This window comes from Notolabrus celidotus, chromosome 10, assembly GCF_009762535.1.
Source record: "Notolabrus celidotus isolate fNotCel1 chromosome 10, fNotCel1.pri, whole genome shotgun sequence".
Taxonomy (NCBI): Eukaryota; Metazoa; Chordata; class Actinopteri; order Labriformes; family Labridae; genus Notolabrus; species Notolabrus celidotus.
In genome coordinates, this window is record NC_048281.1 from 8,388,774 (window position 1) to 8,412,762 (window position 23,989).

The following is a 23,989-nucleotide window of genomic DNA, read 5'->3' on the forward strand; positions in this document are numbered from 1 at the left end:
CAGAGATTAACCTAATTTGATACCTGGTTAGTTGAACAAATGAATTGCATACCTGTAATCTCCCTAACTTCACTGCAAACTTGCAGCTTTTGTAAATTCATGCCTTAGACAAATCCAAAACCAAAATGTGGTCCGGGTGCTCAGCAGGTAGTCACAGCAGGACGTCAAGTCTGTAACTTTTCTCAGAAAAGCATGATCCAAAATGAAGTGAATTACTTAAATTCAAAGCTTTATCTCAAACTTTTGTTTGTGTCTTAACTCGGAAACAAACATGACAACTGCAGTTAATATTCAAGCTTCAGGCTCGAGATAATTATCATTCACCACTTATTTAGCCTCCTGGATCCCTCAACGCTGCATTACTGAATCAAAGGCAGCATTCAACGCACAATCTTATTTTTCTGATGTTGTTTTCACTTAATTTTTTGGCTTCATCACCTTGATATGAGAATTACCCAGTACAGTTTTGAATTTTTCTTCCAAAAAGATGTCAAATTTCAGAGTGTGAAAAAAACCCCCAGCTTTACTGAGTGTTAAATCTCAGGAAACTCAAGTGATGTTAAGCAGAGGTTTGGAGAGTTAGACTGCATGTCAAAGAGCCTTTTCTTTAATTAATAACAGCTGGTTAATGCTTCATCAAGCAACATCATGACATTAAAACTATCACTGAAGCATTCGGCCAAAACCAGTTACAGAGCATCTGCAGAATCCAACATCCTGCATCAGTTGACAAATTACGAGGAACACTACCAGCCTAGAAAATTAGACTAACTAAACTAGACATATGACAAAAAAATCAGTGTTATTAATTTCTAAGACTGTCCCAGACTCATACATTTTTATCCAGCTGTAATCACTGCTGTCCTTCCCACTGATGCATGGATCTTCTGTCACCACAGATTTGCATACAACTTCTCCAGACACATAGGAAGAAGAAATCTTACATCAGCAGTAAATAAACAATGACATCTCACATCATGAAACTCAGAGTTAAATGTCGGCATGTATTTAACTTGTTTTCAGCAGCAGCAGCTGAACATCTCTGCTCTGATTCGTACAGTCCTCCCACAAAGAAAGCTCCTCTTTTCTAGCCGAGTCTATTGGTTTAACCTTTTCTGAAAAGGTTAAAGAAGAAGGACAGCGATTCCTGCTCTGCTGGGCTCGCGGCATACTTAATGACTCCGTCTGGGAATTCCAAGAGTTTCCAAGACCGCTTTCATGAAGCTGGAGAAAAGAGTCCACAGCATCCACTCAGCTTATTCAACATTTGCGTTAATTGCCCCATCTGTCTGTGATATCACACTGGTCCCCTGAATACAGAGAGCCAGAGTCTGTCAGAGGAAGACAAGTCCTGCTGAGAGCCCGACAAACCAAGAAGACCTCCAGAAACAAAGCAGCACCTCGTCTGCATAAAGATTATGACTCTGCAGCAGACAGAGGGGTCACATCAACACAACTACAGCCTTTCAGAAAAGTTTGGAGGAGTTCAGAAAACTGGTGAAATAACAAACTGTGAGTTTAACACAGGGAAGAAAGAGAGAGAGCACAAATCAATCTGAAATCAAACAGGTTACATTTTACATTTGAGCACCACTAAAGTATCTCTGAGCTGTCAGTCCAACTTTACTTCAGGGGACTTGCAACCTTTGATTCTAAAGCACGAAGAAATACTTAGCAAGATTATTCTTTTAACTGGCCTCGTGAAAAGTTTAGCTTTCAAACCAGAGTTTGAAGAAGTTTCTGCAACACTCCGTCTATAATTAAATGACATGTGAATAACTGGAATACGTCTGCTACAGAGTCTGCCTTTCTTACATAGAATTCTGCATTTTCATCAACATACATTAAGAAATAGGAGACTGTCTGAGAGCTATCACAGGCTAAAGACGTGGACATTGTGGTAATTTATATTCTTGAATGTAGCCCCATGAATTTCAAACATATTTTCACTCCTGCAGTCAAATACTGACACTCGTTCCGTGTCTAAATTCAGGGGCTGAATTGTCACAGATTGCAGTATAGCAGCATCACAGTGACAGGACTGTTATTCTTTTCTAGGAACACACAGGATGTACTGAGTGCTTCTTTTGTGACAGGGATTCAATGTGCACTGATTTAAACCAGATTGTGGATTTTAAAGTGGCCAAGGATTTCACCTAAAACTTCATATTTTAGTTTTGCTGTTAAAACAAATGTTGAAAAACAAAATGAGCCTGAAACTTCGAAGTATCTTAAATATTATGGATGAAGTCACAAAGCAATAGTGATGCTAGCTGACGTCTGACACCTTGTGCTAGAGTTGTTTTTTGATGCCAGAGTTGGCACAGAAGGGATTGGCTGCTGGAGCTGCAGTATCAACATCCTTCTCCATCCACTAACTAAAACACACGTTTCACTGAAAAGGCAAAGATCCATCAGGTTGGTAGAGTCCACAGCTGAACAGCTTCGATGATGTCCATCAGAAGCTTCATCCAGCATCAATAATTCACAGCAGCACGGTCAGCTGGCGTTGAGGTTCATGCAGGAGTTTGGAGGAGTTGCAGCATATTGCTTAAGTACAACTCAGCAGAAAAGGGAATTTCATATTTTGTTCTTTTATCAATAGTTTATTTATTTTTTAAAACTGACTGTTAAGATAAAAACAACTTTGCTGTTGGGATTCTGAGAGATCCAGCCTGCTTCAGCCTCTATATTTATAATAAAAATGAATGTTTGCTCATGAACCGGTATGTATAGAAACTTACAAATCAATAAATCAATGTTTTCATTATAAATCAAAAGTATGACACAGCTCACCTTTCTCGTGTTCAACATATTTCAGATTTTAAGGGATTTACGTCAGCTACAAATGTGTCTCTTCAGGCATCACTGTGCAGCACAGCCTCATTATCGTCAGACGCTGATCAAAGAGGCCGAATGCAGCCTGTCAGCAAGGTTACACAAACAAACCTGAGGATCAAACGACCACAGGAGGGAAAGGCTGAAGGAAAATTCATCTTTACAAGCTGCTGTCACAGTGAAAGTCACTGTTGATGCAAGGAAAGCTGTTGTAGTTTTTCTTAATGCAAAGATACGGCTTTGAGCCGAGACATAAAAGACAAGAGAAGAAGCATCAGATCTGTGGGAGACTTGATTCAAAATCATAAACTCCCAATCTGATAGTAAAACTGGTAATCCTAAAATTCTGAATCAAACTCTGCTCTGGGTGTATTCCTCTCGCTGTGCTCCTTTTTTTAAGTGAGTAACCTTTAGAAGAAGAGCCACGCTCATGTAAAATTCACTCAGCCTTGAGGCAGGGCAGGTCTGTCGGTGTGTGTTTGTATCCATGCTGCCATGTGTTCTTACTTGGGAGACGGGATTCGTGGACATTTTGACACGTTGTTGAAACAGCACACTCAGTATGCGGTTCTGCTGCTCCAAGTCAAACACACGAGTCCGCAGCTTCACACACTCCTCTTTCAGGTCCTAGAAAACCCAGAAGAGGACAAAAAAATCAACAAACAGCAGGGAGTGACAGGAACACATCAGACAAAGAGACATGGATACAAGTGAGGTCAAAATTAGTAATGGTGCAGAAGTCAGTTATGCATCTTTATATTATTTCATACACCAATCAGCCATCACAACATGATCACCTGCCCTTAGTTCAGGGCTAAAACAGCTCTGACTACACCAGACGTGGACCGTCTGCAGCTGTGCAGCCTCATACACAACAAACTGTGATGCACTGTGTGCTCTGATACCTTCCTGTCAGAACCAGCACCCACATTTTCCTCTAGTGGCTCTGCCGTTACATATTTACACCAGCCAGCTCATGACCCTGTCGCTAATCATCCTCTCTTGGCCCACTTATGGTAATGACCCCTGCAGACCAGGAACACCTCACACAAGAGCTGCAGTTTTGGAGATGCTGTGACTCAGTCGTCCAGCCCTCACAGTTTGGTGCTTATCAGAGTCGCTCACAAACTTACACTTTCCCTTTTTTCCTGCTTTCAACATGTCAAATCAACTTTAAGAGGAAAATCTTCACTCACTGCCTGACACATCACATATTCTGACAGGAGCCTTTATAAAGAGATAACCAGGTAATCATTGTTACTCGTCACCTGTCAGTGATCATAATGTATTCTGATCGATGTTCAGCATGCACACTCCTTCAGCATTTAACACCCTGAACTTAGAACTCTGGAAACGATGTAGAGTTTCATTTAAAGGTGTACAAACAAAAAAAGAGACTGTTGAAAACAGGGTGCAGACACTCCTTCCTCATCGTCACTCATGAAATGCTCTGCTCTGATTGGTCACACCCCTCTCACGTAATAATCCTCTCCTGGAATTCAGTTTAACGCTTTTTTATAATCCCTCTAGGGGTAATCTGTATCGCCTCCAGACACAACTGAAAAGCCTAAAGGTACAAAAAAAAAAACAGAAACAGGAGAAACTGAGCATTCATTGTTTTACCCCGCTAAACGTGATCACAGAGTCTGCGGGTTAAAATGTTAAGTTGCTTTCTTGAGTGAGGCTAATTTTAGCAGAGCTAGCACAACCAGCCTTCAGTCCTCCTTGCAGGTTAACGTCTACATGCCTGTGCTGGTTTATGTCAGTTTAACCAGACACAGGAACACTTACTGAAACACCTTAACCCCAAGAATAAGTAACTTCATCCTGGGACTCGTTCTAACTGCTGATTGGTTCAAAGATGCATCTTTAAGACAGAAACAAACCTTCTGTGTGAGGAGGGCCTGGACCACCTGGTTGGCCACCTAGAGGAGACATGAGAAATAAAGACACGTTAAGGATGCTTTATGAGTCAGGTCGATGTTTTAAGAGTGCAGAACTTTTAGTGAAGCTTGGAGCTGCAGTTAGACTGTAAATGAAAGTGACCCCGTGCAAACAGCATCAGAGAGAATCCAGACGCCTGTTTAATGCAGGGGGGGCAAATTGACTGCATGTTGCATCACAGTCAGATTTGGAGGAATCACACAGCAGCTGCCTGAAGTTATTATATCAAACTTTATCCTCAGATCACAAATAAAGCAAAATATTGTCAAGGAAACGTTTTCAAGAGTTTCTTTGTATACGATTAATATTTTATCTCCTTGTTAAATCTTAATTACCTTTTCTGTGTGAATATCTACAAAATCTTAAGTTTTGCTTTAATTGCAAATTCAGAGCAGCACAACCTAAAATACCTTGGTTCCCTTTTATTTTGATTTTAGAAGTGGAAGCACACATTATACCTTGACTCTGGAATAATAAGCATGTTTCCACTTTTGTCTGCAGCCAAATGATTTCCCTCCGACTCTTTCATCTCTCTATCAAAACCACTCGCCTCAGCTCATTGAGACCATGACAGGAAGCCTTCTGAATGCTTCCCACCAATAGATTAATGTGCATAATAAGACTGAAAAGCAGGAGAGGAGAAATGAATCCCACAGCAGAGAGTCGGAATTTTTTCTGTCCTCAACCATTATGTTAAATTCTCATGGGCAGCAATCTCCATAGTAACAAGCCCATTAGTGGAGGCTTCTAAAAAAAAGTTAAGTGGAGCAGACTCGCTGGCTGGAGAGAGATGAAGGAAGGACAGGGGATGAGACGGGGAGACAATCAAAGAGTGGTCAGGGAGAGAAAAAGAAGAGGAACAGGTAGACGTGCTGCAGTCTGTCCTCCTGAACGTTGACATTCAGCCCTGCAGCTCTTATCTCACATTGCCCAGAGCTCTGTTTTCTGTCTGCTTCAATTAGAGACGCTCCCTCCTCTAGCCTCTCCTCCATGGTCTTCACCAACTCTATGAGTGTGTGTGTGTGTGTGTGTGTGTGTGTGTGTGTGTGTGTGTGTGTGTGTGTGTTGAAGTGAAAGAAGCTAACCGTCATTTCATTCAGTCCCATCATTTGAATGGATCAGAGGGACTTGTCACAGTTTTAGATTTGGTGGGCTCATTGTTAACGGTGAATGTAGATAATTAAAGCAATCTATTCTTTGATTTTCGCTTGCTGGCTAAAAAAAGTAAGTTATTTTATTTTCCTGATGTGCAGGCAGAACCTAAAAGTACCAGGATGCATTGGGAGAGAGCAGCCGAAGCCATGTTCCCTTTCTACGACAGTAACCTCATGTTTTAATAAATGCAGGTAAATATTTAAGATTGCAAAAATTCAAATGTTCTCTTTTCAGTCACACCCTCTGCACTCATTTTGGAGATGTCACTGTTTTTAACATGACTGCTGGCTAGTGTGCAACTGACATGGTAAATAAAAGCTTGGACTACAAAATTTAGACCAATAAGATCCGTCTAAAACTCCTCACAGACGGGCGCTGGTGGCCTAGCGGTCTAAGCGCCCCACATACAGAGGCCATAGTCCTTATCACAGAGGTCCCAGGCTTGACTTCCGGCCGCGACCATCTCCTGCATGTCTTCCCCCACTCTCTACTCCTAACATTTCCTGTCTCTCTTCAGTGGTCCTATCTAATAAAGGCAAAAGTTCCCAAAAATCTAACTTAAAAAAAAAACTTCTCACAGTGACTTTAAAGCCACCAAAAGTCGAACCATGAGGTTTATATCAATCTAACTTTCTTCAGTTCAGGGATTTCTTCAGTTTTATCTTTCCTCAGAAATCGATGAATGCGAAGCGTGTCCCTGAAGTCTCTTTGGGAATATTGTCTTGTTTTGATACAGCTTCAAGTTTCTTTAATTATTAAGTAAACTGGAAACCTCCGGAGATCTGGCTTACAAAAAGGTAGTCTCAAAACATATATAGAGAGGATCAGGCTCATTAATGTTTGATAATCCTGTTTAAAAACAGACTATTTTGCTGCTGGATCAGTTTGGATCAATACTCTTTGGGGCATTATGATCTCGTTTTGATTGACATCTGCTCCTGAAAAAGCTAAACAGAGTGAGAGTGTTTCCCCAGAGTTAAACTCCTATCGAGATAACTTTCTCCTCCATCCATCTACGTGGTTTCTCTTCATTTCTTTATAGAGAGAAAAATAAACATGGTATCATGATGCATATTTCAAGTCAAAATCAGTGTCAGTGCTCGCGTTCGCAGACCAGTGTTCACAAAGATGCAACTTGAGTCGAGTACAGATCCTGGTAACCTCTAATTAAAGATTAGATTAATATCATTTCAGAATCAAAGTTCATTGTGCAGCTTCAGTGTCTCAGGAAGTGTTTGATTGACCAAGTGCAGAGAGAGCAGGAACACTCACCTCGTCCAGACAGCGTTCATACTGCTTCCTCTGATTGTCATTCTCTATCGACAGAGCAGAGTTCTCCGCCTGAATAGACACACAGAGAGAAACTTCATGAATTACACAGATTACTTCGGGTTTTATACCCCACAGTCATCTTCACATGAAAAATAACACAGGAACTCCTGAAAAGCCAAATGTGCAGCATAATAAATGTGATGTTTTAATGGTGTTGTCTCTCCTTAGACACACACACACACACACACACACACACACACACACACACACACACACACACACACACACACACACACACACACACACACACACACACACACACACACACACACACACACACACACACACACACACACACACACACACACACACGCACACACACAGATAGATAGATGGATGGATGAAGAGGCTTTCTCCCTGCAGCGCTGTCGGAGAAAGATGGCTCTTAATGAATGATGCTTTAAATTTCAGGCATCCAAACTCCACCCTGCAGTCGTCCACTGTGTCTGTCAGGCTCACTTGAGGTACTGTGGGTAAATTCAATTACTGACAGAGGTTCTGCACTGCAGGGAACACAAACCATTCTGGGAACTCAGAAGGCAAGTTTCCACTGAAATGATTAATCCAGTAAATCTTAAAGACTTGGCTACCTAAGATAGCATGTTTTCACTTAAGTGCTGGAGGCAACTCCTCTGAACAACAGGTTCACAGAGAGGATGAGAATCACAGGAAGGAGCAGGATTCATGCAGACTGAGAGTAAAGATGCTGAGGGGTCTGCAGCCCCATCACTGAAACCTGCACGATGAATCCATCAGCTAATAGAAAGAGCTTGAACTTCAAGGTTTTCCCCTTTATTACTGAGATACGTATAAAAGAAACAACCTGTTCATTAGAATTGCAAGAGATGTATTTATCTAATGTTAATTATTTTGATTTTCGAGCAAGCCAATCTTATTCCAGAAGAACCCGAAAATCAATAGTAAGTGTATAAGCCACGGGGGATCTTAGCCAGCTCCACCACTCTGTTAAGAAACCAGCTGGTGAACTGATACGGAAACTGAGCTGATCAACCCCCATCAGATGTGTTCAACTCTACTGCGTACTATTGACAAGTTCCTCATACAACCCCACTTTAAAAAACATACTGTCCCTTTAAGTCTGGAAGATTTAACTGAGCACAATAGTGTGTTTTTTTTACATCACGTGTACAATATACTGCCTTTTGTTTAAAAAATTAATGAATAATTGAAATGAAATTGAAAATAATTTTACATGTTTGTTTCTTCAAACAAATGTGTAACTTCACTTATTTGAAGTCATAGATCCAAATATACAGACTTATAATGCAGCCCTTAAATCATTAATAACACATACAAGATAAGAGACATGTTCATCATCTGGCTGCAGTAGCTTTAGAAATCTTGAACACAATATATTCTTATGTGTTTTAACAAACTATGCGAGTAACACTTTGTTCTCCTCTGGTAAAAAACTGAATTTCGAGAAAAACAATCTTATTTTGCTTGTTTGGAGGAAAATTATTAGGTTGAGCGCCAAGGTAACACAGAGCTCTCAGCTCAAGCTGCCATCTTGCTTCCTCAACCTCTATACCTCCGATCTATAAAAGTATATCTATAAAAACAATGATAATAATTTAAAAAAGATAGAATCATTTCAGTAAAATTTCCACCTTAATGGATATTTTCCTTGTTTTTAAGAACTGCCTTTTTCAGTGTTCTGCAGTCGAGATACTCTAGTGGTACTTTTAAGGCCCTCTGCACGTTATATGTGAGAACTACTCAAAGCTGAATTTTTGGTGCATTTCATACATGAGTTGCCATACATCAATATCATGTGATGCATTTTTGTAGTTGTTATTTTAATGCCCATCAAAGTTAACAAACTTTCCCACACATGGACACACACACAAAACCAATATTACTGTCACCTAAACTACAACTGGCTTTTAGTGTCCTCAAACACTATTATCACCATCATGATATGTTTATTAAAATCCTCAGAAAATACACTGAGAAATAAAATGAGGACAAGCTACAGCCAAACGTAACCACCACAGTACTTTGAACAGGTTTGATGACTTTCAGTGCTGAATGAATCGGATCCTAAAACTGATAACAGCACAGCACACTGAGACATTGATCGTTCTCACCCGGTCTCTTCGACAGAGAAATCTGTGGACAGTGTTTAAAAGGCCACAGATCAGCCTGAAGGCTTGTAGTTGCCGCTGTGTGTAAAGGTCAGGGAGGTCCGAGTTATGAGTTTGAACTTTTTAAAATGTTTGAGCCTACAAAAGTACGTGCTGTGTGAGCTAACGTTTGCTTTTAAAGAGACATTCACACCACAATGACATGTGTTTCCATATTTAATGAAGAATCAGGAGTGTGTGTGTGCATTTTGACTGATGGATGTTTGTTGTGATGAAGGTATAGGAAGGATGCTGTGTGTTAGGATGGTCTGGAGGATGTGCTGAAGGCTCGGTAGAGGGAGACCCAGGATGGGGGATCTGTCTCAGGTGTGATTCTGCACAAGCTGTTCTCAACTCAGACTGTGCCGGGAAGAGGACAAAGATATGGAGAGGCAAACATGGAATTGACTAAGAAGGGATGAGGATGGGGGGATAATGAGGAGGAGCACAGGGAATGAGGGTGGGTTGAAGAATTGTAGACAAACAGAGTGGAGTTGGATGACTAGTATAAAAAGGCAGGAGACTGAAGGTGTGGTTTAGTCGTGGTCCTGCCCCGAGCCTTAAGTTCATTTACATCAAATAATCCAAAGGAGCTTGATTGACTAACATATCAAACAGCACAGTTTAATTTAAAATAACGTTTTCACATGTCAACAAAAGAGGTATTTGTGATTAAAATCTAAAATTAAAAAAATGTAGGGGTTGTTTTTTTTTATCTGCACGAAGCAAACATTTGGAAAAAGGATCCTGAGTATAAGAATAAATCAGTAGCGGGGATGTTAGTGTTTGTCAGTGTGTTTACCCCTGTGCTCTCTCATCCTTGTTTTTGCACAGTTAACATGCTTGATCTGCAGCAAATGTCGCATCAATCAGCTTAACTGTAAACTTCCACTGAATATTACTTCTTGCTTGAAGAGTTCAGAGGAGTCACTGACTTCTCAGAAAGCACAGCAAGCTCAGTTTACTTTTATTACACACATCCTCGCTCTGATCTGTGGATCTTAGAGCAAATGTGCTCATTTTTCACGGTGCGGAAAGAAACTGAGGGTGTGAAAATGACTGGAAAGTAGTTTTGAGCGTAAAGTCTTCAAATGTTCCTCAGCATTAAGGTTTAATTACAAATATGAATTAATAAAAGCAGCCGCCATGAAGAGGCATTAAACCACGAAATACACCCAGAAAGGGTCAACAACGCAGACAGGAAAGATGATGTAGTTCCACTACTGACTCAGTGGTTACGCAGGTTTTCTTACTTACCAAACTATCTCCATTGAAACATATATATCATAAAAATCACTGCAACAAGTTCAGCCATTTACAGAAATCAGAGGGCGTCCCAGTCAGATATAACTGAAACCCGGGGACAATTATCATGATTTTATAAGGAGGCATCAATAAACCCTGTGCAGTCACCGTAAAGAATAGATTGCATGAGCTGCATGCAATCATTAGCTGTGAATTTCATTGACGAGACACAAATACTACTTTTATAATCACTCAGTTTATGTGCTGTCCTAGATCCTGTGCTCAGTTTTCTTCAATAATAAAAGTTCTAGCATTAAAAGTAAGGTACGTTTCTCATAATTTCTGAGCAGGTTTATGGATGTGCTTTCTTTTTAGACATTTTGCATTGTGAAATAAAACATAAACCACTCTAAATCAAAATAAAAACAATGTTTTCATGTCTGCAGGTTCAGATTTGATGGTTAGGACAGGGGTTCCCAAACTTTTCAGCCCGCGACCCCCAAAAAATAGATGCCAAAGACTTGTGACCCCCACTGTTCCACAAAGTGATTTACAGTGGGGACAATAAGTATTTGATACACCACCGATTTAGCAAGTTTTACCACTTACAGAGAATGGAGAGGTCTGTAATTTTTATCGTAGGTACACTTAGACTGTGAGAGACAGAATCTAAAAAGAAAATCCAGAAAATCACATTGTATGATTTTTAAATAATTAATTTTCATTTTATTGCATTAAATAAGTAATTGATCACCTACCAACCAGCAATAACTCTGGCTCTCACAGACCTATTTGTCTTTAAGAAGCCCTCCTTCTCCCCTCATTACCTGTATTAATTACACCTGTTTGAACTCGTTACCTGTACTACTACTGACGCTTTGATAATTAACTGTTCAATAATCCTAAACTTAGGAGTCATCTGGCAAAAAGAAAGGCAGAAAACTCATTACGTTTTCTATTGTCAAGGTTTTATTTCAGGGTTAGCTACTATTTTTGTTGATATTTTTTCTTACTATAAATTGGTAAAATTTACTATTTTTAGCTAACTTTTGTCATTCAACTTTTTTGTTGCATTTTTCAGTATTTCTTTGTTCATCACAAGTTAACAAATTATATATAAGTAATACAAAACCAACAAAATAAAAATAAAAATACAAAAATAATAATAATAATACAAACAGTACAAACAAAAAGTGAGATAAACATAAGGAAACAAGGTAAATAAACAAAAATAAACAAAAATAAATAAATAATAATAATAATAATAATAATGATAATAATAATAATTATGATAAAAATAATAATAATAATAATAATAATAATAATAATAATAATAATAATAATAATAATAATAATAATAATAACAAAATTAAAAAAACATTCTGGAAGACATCTCACAACCCCCCATCTGTGTCTCGCTATCCCCTAGGGGGTCCCGACCAACATATCGGGAACCCCTGGGTTAGGACAGAGAAAGATTATGATGTTGGACACAAACAATTTGCTTTCAGAGAATCAACCTCCTGTGCTTTTTTTCAGACCTGAGTGTGTATTAATCACATCAAACCAGAAGGATTTCATTGTTGGATCATTTTGAAAAATTAAAGCAGAATAATACGAAAATTGGACCATTAAAAATATATCTGTGTTGAGCTCTTAACTTTTTCCTTTCTTAACCAGGTTGGTTATTTCTTTTTACGACCGTAAGCACATTGACTCAGTGATCCAACACGCTTCATGCAAACCAAAAGGTGTAACATCCTGCAATCCTCACATCTGTACAGGGTTCCCACTCTTTTCCAGAGATCATTTTCCAGGACATTTCCAGGACATTTTCATTGATGATCAAGCTGGTATGACAGTCTAAATTTAGTTTCTAATTTAGTTCCTAAATAGTCTAATATGTTCCTCTCAGTGGAAGTCTACATTGAAAGACATGTAGTGTATGGCTATCAATGAAATCATCTTTTACATACTTAAAAAAGATGGCAAATTGATAATAGAATAATGCAACCACAGATGTACAGCACTTCACTTTATTAGTGCAACCAAGTAACAATGATGGGCAACTCTCATCTCAGCTTTCTCTTTTCTCAAAAAATATAAAATTAGCTAAGAAAAAAACAAAAGAGCCTGCAAAGGAATCAGGAAGCTGCTTTACTGAAATAAAGAAATATTAATAATAATGATCAGAGGATCAGTGCTTTAATGACCTAAATAGAACTGAATGACAAAAATGGCCACAAATGTTTCTAAACTCAACTCAGACTCAAAATATACCATATTAATCCTGATATTCATCCTGCTAAGTGGTCGATATAAAACAAAGCAAATGTCAAGTTATTTTATTTGAGTTACCGTAAACTCTGAAAAAATCTCACCGGTGTAAAGACGCACTCTGTATTTGAAGATCTCTCAGAGATTTAAAAAAATGGAAACTGTCTTCCTGCATGGCGATGTCTATTATGATCAGCGATGTCTACAACGTGGAGTTTCTGTGCAGCTGTGTCGCTCTTTTTGTCCCGTTTGTTTTCACTATCAGGAGTTTGCACTCCTACTAGCTAGAGCAGGGGTTCTCAAACTTTTTGGAGCCAGGGACCCCTTACAGGTGAGAAAATTGTCCAAGGCCCCCTCATAATTGTAACACAGATTAAACACATTAGTGATGTGTCATGATCAAAAGCTGCGGCTCTGAGAGCCGATGCTTTATAGTGAATCAGAAGAGCCAGCTCGCATCAAGAGAGAGCCGGCTCCCAGTTTTTTCCTTTCCCTGCTTAGCTCTCACAGTGCTCAGCCCCAGCTCTGCTCACAGCAGAACTTTGTTTTGATTGGTCAGCATGGCGGCCATGCGGCCAATCATATGTGAGGACATAGGATGCAGGTGATGGAGGGGAGGCTGTGTATCCTGGCTTCATCTGTTCCTTCAGAGAGAGTCTTCTTGAAGACCGGGCAAATACTCACTGAGGAGAAATCAGATCAGACCATCCAAGCTGAGGCATCTGATTTTTCTCAATGCCAACCTGAGGACATTAATAATGTTTTCTTGAGTTTGGTTCTGGTTCTGGTTCTGTTTGCTTGAGTTGGTTCTGTTTCTGTTTACCTGAGTTGGTTCTGGTTCTGTTTGCTTGAGTTTGGTTCTGGTTTTGGTTCAGTTTGCTTGAGTTCGGTTCTGGTTCGGGTCTGGTATGGTTCTGGGTCAGTTCGGTTCTGGTTCGGTTCTGGTTCGGTTCGGTTCCGGTTCAGTTCTGTTCTGGTTCGATTCTGGTTCAGTTCTGGTTCGATTCTGGTTCGGTTCTGGTAGGGTTCTTGTAGGGTTCTGGTTCTGTTCGGTTCCGGTTCGGTTCTGGTTCAATTCTGGTACCGTTCTGGTTAGGGTCTGGTTCAGTTTTGGTTCGGTTCTGGTTTGGTTCTGGTTTGGTTCTGGTAGGGTTCTTGTAGGGTTCTGGTACGGTTCGGTTCTGGTTCGGTTCTGGTTTGTTTCTGGTTCGGTTCTGGTTCTGTTCGGTTCCGGTTCAGTTCTGGTTCAATTCTGGTACCGTTCTGGTTAGGGTCTGGTTCAGTTTTGGTTCGGTTCTGGTTTGGTTCTGGTTTGGTTCTGGTTCAGTTCTGGTAGGGTTCTGGTTTGGTTCTGGTTTGATTCTGGTTCGCTTCTGGTTCGCTTTTGGTTCGATTCTGGTTCGGTTCTGGTTCGGTTCTGGTTGAGTTTGATTCTGGTTCTGTTTGCCTGAGTTTGGTTCTGGTTCTGTATGCTTAAGTTAAGTTCTGGTTCTAAACCTAACCCTAATCTTAACTCTAACTCTGACCCTTATCTTAACCCTAACCCTAATCCTAACCCTAACCCTAAACCTAACCCTAATCCTAACCCTAATCCTAACCCTAATCCTAACCCTAATCATAAACCTTACCCTAATCCTAACCCTAACCCTTATCCTAACCCTAACCCTAATCATAACCCTAACCCTAACCCTAACCCTAACCCTAATCATAATCATAACCCTAACCCTAACCCTAATCCTAACCCTAACCCTAACCCTAACCCTAATCCTAACCCTAACCCTAAACCCTAATCATAACCCTAAACCTAACCCTAATCCTAATCCTAATCCTAACCCTAACCCTAACCCTAACCCTAATCCTAATCCTAACCCTAACCCTAACCCTAATCATAACCCTATCCCTCACCCCAACCCTAACCCTAATCACAACCCTAACCCTAACCCCAACCCTAACCCAAATCACAACCCTAACCCTAACCCCAACCCTAACCCTAACCCCAACCCTAACCCTAACCCCAACCCTAACCCTAATCATAACCCTATCCCTCACCCCAACCCTAACCCCAACCCTAACCCTAACCCCAACCCTAACCCTAACCCAAACCCTAACCCTAATCACAACCCTAACCCCAACCCTAACCCTAATCACAGCCCTAACCCTAATCACAACCCTAACCCTAACCCTAACCCCAACCCTAATCACAACCCTAACCCTAATCACAACCCTAACCCTAACCCTAACCCTAATCACAACCCTAACCCTAACCCCAACCCTAACCCCAACCCTAACCCCAACCCTAATCACAACCCTAACCCTAACCCTAATCACAACCCTAACCCTAACCCTAATCACAACCCTAACCCTAACCCCAACCCTAACCCCAACCCTAACCCTAACCCCAACCCTAATCACAACCCTAACCCTAACCCTAATCACAACCCTAACCCTAACCCTAACCACAACCCTAACCCTAACCCTAACTCTAACCCTAATCACAACCCTAACCCTAATCATAACCCTAGGATCAGGGTGAGAATGATTTTGTAACAGAATAAATGCACACAAATGGGCAATTATAAGGCTTCTTATAAAAACACCGTACGTAAAGGGGTTTTCAACACAAACCATTAGTTTTTGCAAAATTATGGTGAAATATATGGCTACAAAAGATCCTAAATTAAGAGCCGTTCGGAAGTCAAAAGAGCCGGCTCTTCTTTGGGGGCCGAGTTAAAAGAGCCGGCTCTCTGAAAAGAGCCGAACTTCCCATCACTAAAGAACATGCTTACTACCATTTGCACTCTTAGTTGCCTTTGGAACTATTTGTATTGTATATATTATCTATTTGTATATATCAATGTAAAACCTTCAGACCTGTAGCATAGTGATAAACAGATAACACTTCAATTTGAATCAAGTAAATACCACTTGTATACTTTAAAACAGAGGGTCATTTCATTCCTTGTGGACTCAACATGACAACATTTATACTTTTCAAGTAATTGATCTTAAACGCTTTCAGAAAATTAACAGTAACAAGACTCACATATCCCTTCAGACACCAAATGGTATCATAACAATGGTGTATGCTGTTTTGTAATGATGTAATCTAAATGTATTCAAATTATTTCACAGACCCCCCAGGCTATGGTTCGCAGACCCCCAGGGGTCCCAAGACCCCACTTTGAGAACAACTGAGCTAGAGTACATTTGAGCCAAATGTACCATAAAACATAAACAATATACCCCCGTTTTCTGTGAATGCATGATTATGAAGTGAAGGAGAAAAGATTTGAAAAAAGTTGCGCAGTGTCGCTGTCTTTTCCAGCACAGCGTGCACTCAACTTTCAATGAACGGGGATGTGTTTTGTTAATCGGGTCAGGTCAAACGCAGCCATGTTGGAATAATTCTCCAGGACTATATGTGATTTTCCAGGACATTTTACTTTTTCTCCCATTTTCCAGGTGTTTTCCAGTACTGGAAAACTGGTCAACTGTTTTTCAGGTTTTCCAGGTTTTCCAGGACGTGTGGGAACCCTGTCTGTAGTTCTCACTTGACATCACCTGCCTACCTGACCCATGATAATTGAACATCTTTAGGTTTGAAGCTCACTCCTAAAGAGATATGAGTCATGTTTATTAACCTGATTTTGCAGAAGTGAGTGAAATGATCACAGTCTCTCAACTCTGTACTTCCTGCTGGTGACACTGAGGTGTGTTCAGGTTACATGCAGATACACTGCACTATAATGCTAACATGAGGTTTCAGTTTGATACAACTTACGCACCAGCATTGCAGTTTGTGTTGGAAAAACATACATCATTAAATTTGTCGATACATAGGTTTCTCACATGCAGAATTTGTCTGATTGTGGTTTTACATCCTGTCTTTACACCGTGTTATAGCAGGGGGCACGGCATTTGAAAGAGCAGTGGGATCAAAATAACTCCTCTCAACAGATGGTGAGTCCCATCACCTTTCAGCAGGAAGGTGTGACTGAACATTCACTGGAACACTGACTTCAAATGTTAACTACTCTGTCAGCATTTTAATTATCACCTCCTGGATATGAATAACTCCTTTGTCGTCTGCTGTTTTTGTTCTCTGCCCTCGGTGCTTCTCTTCAGTATAATGGAGTCTCATTTTCTCTAATAATCACAGATGGATACGAGCATGACCGAACCCTGATTGTTCTTGTTTGTCATCTGCATGCCTCACTGGTGCTTTCTAATGAAGCTGCAGAGACTCAGGAGCATTGAATGACACATGACATTGTTTTTTTAAGACTGTAGATGAAACTAGTTCATGCTTTTGACCTTGAATGCTAATGTAAAAAAAAATTATACTGTTACAAAAACGTTTCATGACCCACTGTCCCTGTGCAAGCCCTTACCTATGTTATAATGCAGCCATTTGGGATGCAGTTGGTCTAGCAGTCTAAGCGTGTGCCCCCCATACAGAGGCTACAGTCCTCAATGCAGCGGTTGTACTCCCGGCCTCTACAATTTGCTGCAGGTCCTCCCCCACTCTCTCTACTCCCCACATTCCCTGTCTCTCTCCATCTTTCCCAGCCAATAAAGGCAACAATGCCCAAAAACACAACTTAAAAGCCCTGTGAGGAGTTTTGAAATGGCTGAGAAACAGACTGAAAATTATACTGATGCCTCTTTATGACCTTCAATAGCAAACAAGTCCATCAGCAGCAACACTGGCACCTTCTCTTTTGTAATTTTTAATGCCTGAAACCGCCCTGGGGGGGTAGGTGTCAGACCAGATGATGGACATCTTGCTTCAGAAACAGCCTTTATTTGACTGTTTTCATGGAAAATAATCCCATTGCCTGATAAAGTTGACTGTTGAACACAACAGGATGAGGTTTTAGTTGAAAACACTTCTTTTGCATGTATAGCACAAGAGATAAGAGGTATCACTTTGTCCACAAGGGGGCGCCAGAATCGATACAAAACAAAAGTTCCTAACAGCAGCTTTAATAAATGAATAAATAAATAGATAGATAAATAAATAAATAAATAAATAAATAAATAAATAAATAAATAACGGTGCAGCATTTTAAATACCTTTATCCTAAATTTTTTAAGTCAGAGTTTAACATTTTATATCAGTGAACGGAGGCCAAATGTGGTCTTCAGGCTACAATATGCTGACTCATGCTATAGCAAGAGACACCTAAATAATGGTGATATGAACAGGCAGCAAACTGCACTTAAAAAGTTATATATATGTATATCATATTAGTTTAGGACCATCATGATCACAGCTATAAGGTATCCTTAATTTATCTTATTTCTCAGATTTTTCGCTCATATTTCTCAGTATTTCAGGTATTATTTCACTTCTCTCTTCCCTAACTTCTCGCCCAATTATTCACAGAAAGTTGCACTGGTCACATAACGCAAATGAAAATCTCTGTCTGCAATACAAGAACCCAAAACATGCACACACTCATAATCAACAGTATGTGCCTTAATTTTCAATCTCTCTCCATTCTCTTTTTTCGTAATTTCTCAGTTCTTCTTTAGAGCTGTTGAAAATGTTACTTTTTATATTATTTTTTCAAACTTTCTTGACTGCCAGATTTGTCTTACGTAACCAAAACATTACTTCAGCTGTCACTGCTTGTGCTCCGTCAACCATCTCTTTCTATAGCTTCTGTTCCTGTCTCGTCATTTCATAAATAAATAGGAACAAAAGCTCACAGCTCTTTTGAGTCCATCATGTAACGAGAAAAAAGTTAAGTCTTTACATAAACAGCATACTTTGCTGTTCTTGAGCTGCCCACTTATTCTGAGTCTCCATACATGTCAGCGTGATGCATCTCATCAAACAGAACGTTGTCCTCTGAATACTGTACATCGATCTACGTGACGCTCCAGAGATAAAGAGGAGGACACAGAGAGCAGACTGAGTGGGAGGGGGAATGGGAACAGTAAAGGGAGGGAGAGTAAGAAGTGGACCGTGCAGTTCTTCTTACCTCCAGGGCTCGGAGTCGCTCGAGCAGAGGATTGCTTTCCTTTGAGTCTTCCTCCGACCCTCCGCCAGCCTCCGGCGAGGAGGCAGCCATCTCTGTTGCTGTGGCTGGGGGACCCTCCAGACTGTCCTGCTGCTTCCACATCTCCTCCAGGAGTTTATCCTGAAACAGAGCAGAAAAGAGAGAAACGCCTTGAAGCCACAAAGAAATTGAGAATAAGTTCTTCAAACACAGCAGGCTCCAGATGAAATGGGAAAAAAAAACAACTTGATGACCATCTTAAAATACCTCTGCTGTTGCAATCATACTTCAAATCTTTGAAGCAAATGGTCCCTGAAATATGACGGCAAGTACGTTGATCTAACCAAAACAACAACAGCTTAACTTTGCAGGTTTTAAAACTCAGCAACAGTTTTAGCTTCTTGCTTCAGTCACTGATCCGTAAGGTGACTGACACAATACAGACAGTTTCTTTTAGATAAATGCAAATGTTCCTCTTTTTTTTGTCCTCTAACTCACATTGTTGTGTTTGAAACTTTCTTGCAGCAGCAGCAAAACATTGTTTGTGTTTAACGTCCAGGCTCTGACCTCATCACTCCTCGCAGATTTATTTTACATGCAGAAACTTGAGGAGCAAAGAGTCAACATCTTAAACCTCCTAATCAGAGCCCACAGGTGGAAGCAGGGGAGGTGGTGGGGCTGAGAGAGGCTTAGAGAGCAGTACTGGTGCAGGGCCGCAGAGATGAAGAGAGCAGAGAGAAGGACTGGAAATCTGTCAGCTTACACAGACCACCAAATTAGGAGTGATCATTAGTCAGGTGATTGCATGCATGTCTTGAAGGCTTCTTTCCACATAAAGACTGCACATAGAGGAGGTACACTTATATATACACTGCTGTTTAGTTCCTGCAGTCAGCTCACCTTGTAAGCTTTCATGAGGTCCAGCGGGTCCACTTTGGGCCCCTCCAGTGAGTCCTGGTTCTGTAGAAGTGTTCGCACCGTCTCCTCCATGCTGCGTTCAAGAACAAAACAGGAAACTGGTCAGAGAAGTGAAAGCTAAAGGCTATTTAAATAGATCGACCATTATGATTTATATAGTTATTGAAGTTTAGTCAAAAAGTAAAATACATTTCTGTTGCAGAAAAAATGCTCTAACTGTGAAAGAGTCAAATCAATAACCAGAGGATTGAAGAATCAGAAATGATTATAGCTGTATTTGAGTGTTACATTTTCTCTGAGGTAAAGTGTCAACCACTCATTTCTGACCAAATCACCTACAAGTGTCTCTGTTTTGTATTTGAATGTTGGGAGTACATTTTTATTTACATCTAGATCACTGGCCTAATTGTGTAATGATAATACATAGCAAACACTGATTAGTGAAGCCTGCATTAAAATGTAATTTTTGCAGATGACACAGTGATGAAGCTGATAAGTGGATGCAAAGGTACACAATTGAATGAATGTTGTAGCTGATGAACCTGACAATAGAGAAGGTGAAAGGTCAAAATGATCGTCGGATCAGATTCCTCTGAGATGACCTGCAGTGTCTTTTCACGGTCGAGCCAAATAACTCAAATATAGCTGGATTGGATTGAATGTTGACTCATGACAGAAACTGACCAAGTGGAAATGATAATATAAAAATATTGTAATTAAATAACTTTTAGAGAAAAGAAATAAGTCACAAACCTGCCGATGAAAGTTTGCTTAAAAAATCTACAAAAAAAACCCAAAACCTAACCCCCGAATAACTGAATTTCAAGAATAACACCGTCAGAAACTTCATTCATCGTGAAATTCACATTAACTTGAAATTGTAGTTTCAGTTTTTAAAGTATGAATATAATCATTACTAGACGAGGGAATATCAACTTAACTAGATTAAAAATATGTTTTACAGATGCATTATACTGCATAGTAAATTTATTAGATGTTAGAAGGTTGACAAACAAAGATTGTACTGTAACAAAAGTGTCCATTTTTCATATTAAACTGTTTGTGAGTTATTTTGTGTAGTCAGCTGCAAACTGTCTTGTAACATGTTCAGTAGTTTTACAATTACGGCTTTAGGACTACGGATGAAATGTAGTTGTTGTGCTAATTCAGGCATATTTACATTGATGCATTATTGATGATTATTGTGCATTGTCCTAATTAAATAATAAACAATAAATAATTGAAAGTTCAGTTGTTTAATGATTTTATAATATCTGTCTGCTGTGTGAAATATGACCTTAAAAAGGACAACATCTCACATTGAACACAGTTTCTTCAGCATGCAAGAGCTGCCTTCTTTGCCAGCAGGGGACTGAGCAAGATGAAAGACCAAAATCCTCTCCTAAAAAATAAATTTGACAAAACTCCTAGCAAGCTGTTGCTCGTTCTACAGACACAGAGCAATATGAGCTTTCATCCTACATTGTGTTTCCATCGTTTGATGACTCAAAGTCAATCACACTTCCTTTAGCTCTCCTGGTCCTTTCTTTTTCTGTCGTTACCACTACCTTTAGAATAACTTGTCTCTTCAGTCCCTGAATACTTTGTTCCATCTCCTGACTCCTTACCTAACTTATATTTCTGCTGTTTGGTGTGAGACAGAGAGAGCAAGGTGAGTTTTTAGAAACCTTAAACATGAAGAAGCTTCCTGTCGTGTCCTAACACTGATGAAAGCAGAAAGAGTGAATCAAAGCTGCAGGTGAGAAAAACAGAACAACCAGCTACAAGATGATAAAACCCCAGGCAGAGAGAGGGGAGAACTCAAGGTGGGTGAGCTTTTTCTTTTGAATTTGTGCTGCAATAAACTCGTCCACATTTCATTCTATCGTTTCTACATTCAGAGAGAAATGAAGTGAGGCTTTTAAGTTATTTAAGTTTATTACAGGTTCAACTGGGCCAAACGTTAATGTGAAAAGTATGCCTTAGCATCATTCATTAACAACAATTTCCTCAAACTGTTCACAAAGTCAAATTCCTGAAGAAATGTGCGTGTAAGTTTTCTTATTAGTATCACAGAAAGTAAACTTGTCCTTCAACATCTAAGACGCCGCATTAATGAGGCTTCAAATGTCCAAATCCTGCAGCTGACATTAGTTTAAATGGCTCTCACTGTACCAGCGTGTTGTCCAGCTTTGTGATTCTGTCATTGTTTTCCCTCGAGCGGTGCATGCTTGATGGACACTGACCATGTTCTTCATAATATTGTATGTAGTGACATTTTGCCCTGTCACTTTCTGAGCAGCTTTTACCCCAGTTTGATGCATGCAGCACAGCCATTAGCACAAGTTGCTGACTGCGAGCACATCATTGGCATTCCTGCCCCAAGTCACCGCCACTGACCTGAAACAAACCCGGACTAAATGTAAGCAGCGGGTGAGGGGGTGGTGGGAGGGAGATATCTGTTCTGAAGTTTAGTTTAAAGGCCAAAAAGGGGGAAAGTGAATCCTTATAATGAGGAAATGTGAAGTGTATAAATACAGGCGTAATCCATGTGGAGATTAGAGGTATGAGCATGCAGGAAATACAGTCCTTGGTGAGAGTTCAAATCACACATCGACTGGTGGATGACGCCTTTTGATTTCAAAGTGAAGCCAAAACAAACCTGCAGTTTTTATCATGACCAGCAGGGGGCAGCACGACTCGTTGTTTAAAGAAGTCATATTATAAATGAGAAAATGTCACTACTTCTGCGTTATTCATACCTCAATAAACACTTTCTTAACAGGTTTATAGTCTCAATCCTTCGTTTCAAATCTTCAACACAGCATGATGGAAATCTAGAAAATGACAACCCTTTAAAAGTTAAACAGACTACAAAAGCAGCCAGTCTACAAAGATAGAAGCATAAAACTTCTTTTCCACCCTCTCATCCTGTCATGGTCACGTCTGGCTCCCAAAAGGAAAACCACCATGATGAAGACCACACTGCACGACCACTGGATTCGTGACGGCTACGCTAGCCTCTTACGATCTAACTTCTGGATGCATCTCACAAATAGAGACTGCTGTAAGGAACTGACAAAGAACCTAAAGATGAGTCCAAACAATCCATAGGACGGCTCCAGCTCATCCAGAACACAGCAGCCAGAATCCTGACACACACAAGAAAATTTGATCATATCACCCTGGTTCTCAAAACACTACATTGGCTCCCCGTTCAATACAGAATCACTTTCAAAATCATATTACTAGTCCATAAAGTACTCAATGGTTCTGCTCCCCAGTACATATCTGACTTGCACAGTGTATAACCTGACCTGGATCTTTAGGTCAACAGGTGGAAGATCTTTTATATGTATCCAGAGTTCAATCAAAGTCTGGTGAAGGAGCCTTCAGCTACTGTGGTCTTTCTCTTTGGAACAAACTGCCTGCTGACCTCAGGTCCATCACAGCTGTCTCTACTTTAAAACATGTTTATTTTCCAGAGCGTGTGAATGATATAATGACTGTGCATGTGCAGCAACACTTGTTGTTTTTTCGACTTCTGCAGAAACCCTCATCCACGCCTTCATAACCCCCAGACTGGACTATTGCAACAGCATTCTTTACGGCCTCCCCTCCACCGACCTCAAAAAACTTCAATATGTCCAAAATTAAGCTGCCCGTTTACTCACCCACTCCCGCTCCAGAGCCCACATCACACCCATCCTTCAGCACCTCCACTGGCTCCCCATTCAGCACCGAATCCACTTCAAGATCCTGCTCATCACCTACAAAGCCCTCAATAACCTCGCCCCCTCTTACTTGACCGACCTGCTCAAACGCCACTCCCCATCTCGCCGCCTCAGATCCTCAGATGCCAACCTCCTGTCCCCTATCACCAAGTCCAAGTACCGCACCTTGGGGGACAGAGCCTTTACCATCGCTGCCCCCACTCTCTGGAACTCTCTCCCTCCACACATCCGTAACTCTGACTCTCTCCTCTCTTTCAAAAACCACCTCAAGACCTACCTGTTCCAAAAAGCATACCACACATGACCTCTCCCCCCGCCCCACCTCTGTCCCTGTTTTGTTTGTTTTTATTTATGTGTTTTATTTTCTTTCTTTAGTTTTCATCTTGAGTAC

At 40.3% G+C, this 23,989-nt stretch overlaps 1 protein-coding gene across 1 annotated transcript in view; it reads right to left on the reverse strand.

The window, feature by feature from the left end:
• Nucleotides 1–23,989, reverse strand: part of LOC117820269 (nck-associated protein 5-like) — a 67,961-nt gene that overhangs the window by 32,385 nt on the left and 11,587 nt on the right. Inside the window, exons 3-7 of the mRNA XM_034693993.1 lie at nt 19,847–19,937; nt 18,929–19,087; nt 7,210–7,278; nt 4,725–4,763; nt 3,346–3,465 (exon numbers count right to left, since the gene is read on the reverse strand). Coding sequence (XP_034549884.1) covers nt 3,346–3,465; nt 4,725–4,763; nt 7,210–7,278; nt 18,929–19,087; nt 19,847–19,937 — 478 coding nt within the window. The remainder of the gene's footprint in view (nt 1–3,345; nt 3,466–4,724; nt 4,764–7,209; nt 7,279–18,928; nt 19,088–19,846; nt 19,938–23,989) is intronic.